Source organism: Myotis lucifugus, unplaced genomic scaffold (assembly GCF_000147115.1).
Source record: "Myotis lucifugus unplaced genomic scaffold, Myoluc2.0 scaffold_128, whole genome shotgun sequence".
NCBI classification, from domain to species: domain Eukaryota; kingdom Metazoa; phylum Chordata; class Mammalia; order Chiroptera; family Vespertilionidae; genus Myotis; species Myotis lucifugus.
This window is the reverse complement of record NW_005871176.1, coordinates 3255956-3259579: the sequence shown is the minus strand read 5'-3', so window position 1 is coordinate 3259579 and position 3624 is coordinate 3255956. Positions and strand designations below refer to the sequence as shown.

At 47.7% G+C, this 3624-nt stretch overlaps 1 protein-coding gene across 3 annotated transcripts in view; it reads left to right on the top strand.

Annotated features, from left to right (window-relative positions):
* Positions 1-3624, top strand: part of TCEA3 (transcription elongation factor A3) — a 43996-nt gene that overhangs the window by 14142 nt on the left and 26230 nt on the right. For all 3 annotated transcript variants that reach the window (XM_006094041.3, XM_006094042.3, XM_023758342.1), the window contains one exon: positions 1640-1705. In XM_006094041.3, the coding sequence (XP_006094103.1) occupies positions 1640-1705 (66 nt within the window). The remainder of the gene's footprint in view (positions 1-1639; positions 1706-3624) is intronic.

Below are 3624 nucleotides of genomic sequence, written 5' to 3'. Positions count from 1 at the left end.
ACTCCCACTGGGGATGTGCCTGCAACCCAGGTACATGCCTTGACTGGAATCGAACCTGGGACCTTCAGTCGCAGGCCGATGCTCTATCCACTGAGCCAAACCGGTTAGGGCTCCCTTTTAGAAATGACACATGTTATGTATGTTTGTATGCATGTAGAAAAAGACCTGGAAGGAAAGACATTAAACTTTATAGTTGTTACTCTGGGGAGGTTTGTTGTTCCACTTTTTTAGTTTTTATATTTATTTCTGACCTGTTTGACTTCACAACTTTCAGCCACAAATATTTGTAGAGCGCCTACTCTGTGCCAGGCACTAGTGGATGTGCTCGGGTGAGTCAGTGAACATGTTAGACTGCGTTCCCAGAAGCAGACCCTAAGACTTGGATTCGGTGCAGCGGGTTTACTTGGGAAATTATTTCAGGAAATGCAGAGAGAGTGAGGAGGTGAGACAGGGAATGGAAGGAAGCCAGCAAGGGATGTGTTAGTAAGCCGGTTACTGCCTCGGTGACCGGGACTTAAATCCTGTTTGGCCGCTCTGTGTGACAGTGGAGAACACACCTCAGTTGACCCACTTGAGGGCCGAGGCAGGTGGGGAGTGTATCCACCCAGCACTCGAAGCCTACTGGCCTGCGGTTCTAACTGGAGCAGAGAACTCCCGTGGGCAGGCTGCACCCAGGGGAGCTTGCAGGAGAAAGCCCTTGTGTCCCAGGACACTGGGAGGACGAGTGCCCGAGGGGATATGGGCTCAGCAAGGACAGTGTCCACCACAGTGAACAAAACCCACCGAACTCTGCTCTTGTGGAAGTTAGATGTTGGGGGGGGGGGCGGTGACACTCCATATAATAAGAAAATTAGAGTCTGTTAGGAGGTGACACCTTTGCTGGAATTAAAAAGAGAGTGAGGTAAGTGAGATAGGGAGTGGGTGTTGCAATTTGCAAACATTAATTTTACAAAACCAATAAAAGGGGAAAAATGCATTTTATATAAAAAAGAGTGTAGCTACATGCATTTTTGGAAAATTGGGGGAAATTTCACCTCTAAGCCCATCATCGTAATATAACCATAGTTAGCATTTGGATGTATTGACTTTCAGTGTTTTTCCCCCGTAGGCATTTTCTGGCAAGACTTGAGGCACAGCATACATTTTCTGGCAAGACTTGAGGCACAGCATACATTTAACTTTGTGTCCTGCTCTCTCACTTGTCACTCTATCAATCTCCAAGGCCCTCGTGCTTCCTCTCCTCTCCTCCCTCTGAGGTGCCTGCAGGGGAGGCTGGAGATGACCTCTCCCTCCTCCTGAGAATAAGCAATCCCAGGAATTCCAGTCTCCATGGATTCCAGCTGGCCACGGCCTGCCTGACAGCAAAGAGCGGGGCCTGCTGAGAATTAGTTATTCGTAATTAGTAACAGATGACATTACACATGTAACATATCTGGCCTCACTGATGGAGGGTAGGTGAGGGTGAGCAGCCCCGTCACCTGGAGCTTCCTCTCCCGGGTAGCGGTGGTCCAGCCGGGCTCTACCATCCTCAGCCCGGCAGGCGTGGCTCCGGGATGCGTCCTGCCCAGCTCTGATCTCTCTAGATCAGCACTGATGCTGGCCTGGGCGAGAGTCTCATCTCTGATGTCTCTTGTTTCAGGAGAGACTCTGTGGATTCCAAGTCTTCTTCGGCCACCTCCTCTCCAAAAAGGCCCTCGATGGAAAGGTAAGGGAAGCCAGGGACCTCTCCACCCAGAGATCCTATGCAGCTTGTGTCCCTCTCTCTGCTTTAATGTCGGAAGCCTGAGGCTGGGGAAGGAGGAAACCTTGTATGTTATGTTGCCTCTGGAATCTAGGGTCCACACAGTAAGACTAAGGGGGAGGGGAGGGAGGTTGGGAACTGGATGAAAAAGATGAAGGGTTTGAGAAGTACAGATTGGTAGTTACTAAGTAGTCATGGGAATGTAAAGTACAGCATAGGACATATAGTCAGTAATATTGTAATAACGGTGTATGGTGCCAGTTGAGCTACTGGAAATAACAGGGGGAACACTTTGTAAAGTATATGATTGTCTAACCATATGCTGTTCACCTGAAACTAATACAAAATAGCGTTGAAGGTAAGCTATAATTGGCCCTAGCCAGTTTGGCTCAGTGGATAGAGCATCGGCCTGCAGACCAAAGGGTCGCAGATTCTATTCCTGTCAAGGGCACGTACCTTGGTTGCAGGCTCCTCCCTGGTACGGACCCTGTTCAGGGCTCGTGCAGGAGGCAACCAGTCAATGTGTCTCTCTCACAGCGATGTTTCTCTCTGTCTTTCCCTCTCTTTTCCACTCTCCCTAAAAATCAATGAAAAAATATCCTCGGGTGAGGATTAAAAAAAAAAAAGCATGTACTAACTAATGATGATTATAAGACTGCTTGCAATAAAGAGAACAGTGTGTTTTTTTAAAAAATATAAGCTGCTGAAACCGGTTTGGCTCAGTGAATAGAGTGTCGGCCTGCGGACTGAAGGGTCCCAGGTTCGATTCCGGTCAAGGGCATGTACCTGGGGTTGCAGGCACATCCCCAGTAGGAGATGTGCAGGAGGCAGCTGATCGATGTTTCTCTCTCATCGATGTTTCTAGCTCTCTATCTCTCTCCCTTCCTCTCTGTAGAAAATCAATAAAATATATTTAAAAATATATATATAAGCTATAATTGAAAATTTTTTAATAAATAAATATTTTTTTAAAGACTAAGGGGCCCCTGAATGAGAGGTGTGGCTCCTTCATGGTGGCTGACCAGTCACTGTTGCCCCATCACTGGGGAACGTTCTCAAGATGAAGCTGAACCCAGTGAGGACACAGGCCTTGAGGGCCTATACCTGGGGTGGGAACTCTGGTTTGGGGCTGAACTGGTTAGGATATCTCCCCAGAGTAGCATATATCATCAAGTCATTCATTCATCAAATATTTACTGAGGGCCTACTATGTGCCAGGAACTGTTCTAGGTGCCAAGAATACAGCAGTGAACAAAAGAAACAAAGATTACTACAGCCTCGAGGCCTGTATTCTAAGAGGGGAGACAGAGATGCATTAATAAGTAAGTTATACAACAGTTTAGAAGATGGCATGTGCTATGGAAAACAGAGCAAGGTGAGGGGGGTTGGGGAAAAACGGTCATGGGTGGTCAGAAGAGCCCTCATTGAAGACATGACCTTTGCGCAAAACCTTAAGCAGATGAGGGAATTAGCCACGCAGATGTTGGGGTCATTCCAAACGCAAGGAGCTGTGAGGTGGCCAGTGGGGCTGAAGCCAATAAGTGAGAGGAGAGTTGGAGGAGTGAAACAGGAGCCACTGGAGGGTATTAAGCTTGTAAATTACATGTTCAACCTTATCAGGACCCCTCAGGCTGCTGTGCTGAGAATGGATTGTCAGGGCAGAAGTAGAGAGACCAGGTGTTGGGGTCCAACCCCAACAGGTCCAGGGGTTCCCAAAGGTGTAGACGGAGTCGGCAAAGAAGGAATGACACAGAGACAGTTGATCAGCATAGCAAGGTTCCTCTTGTCAGGGTCTAGCCAGGATCTCCAGCCAGGGTCTGTTTTTTATTGTCTTGTTACATCTGTATTTATACCAGTGATTTTAATCCTGTCAATTTCTATTC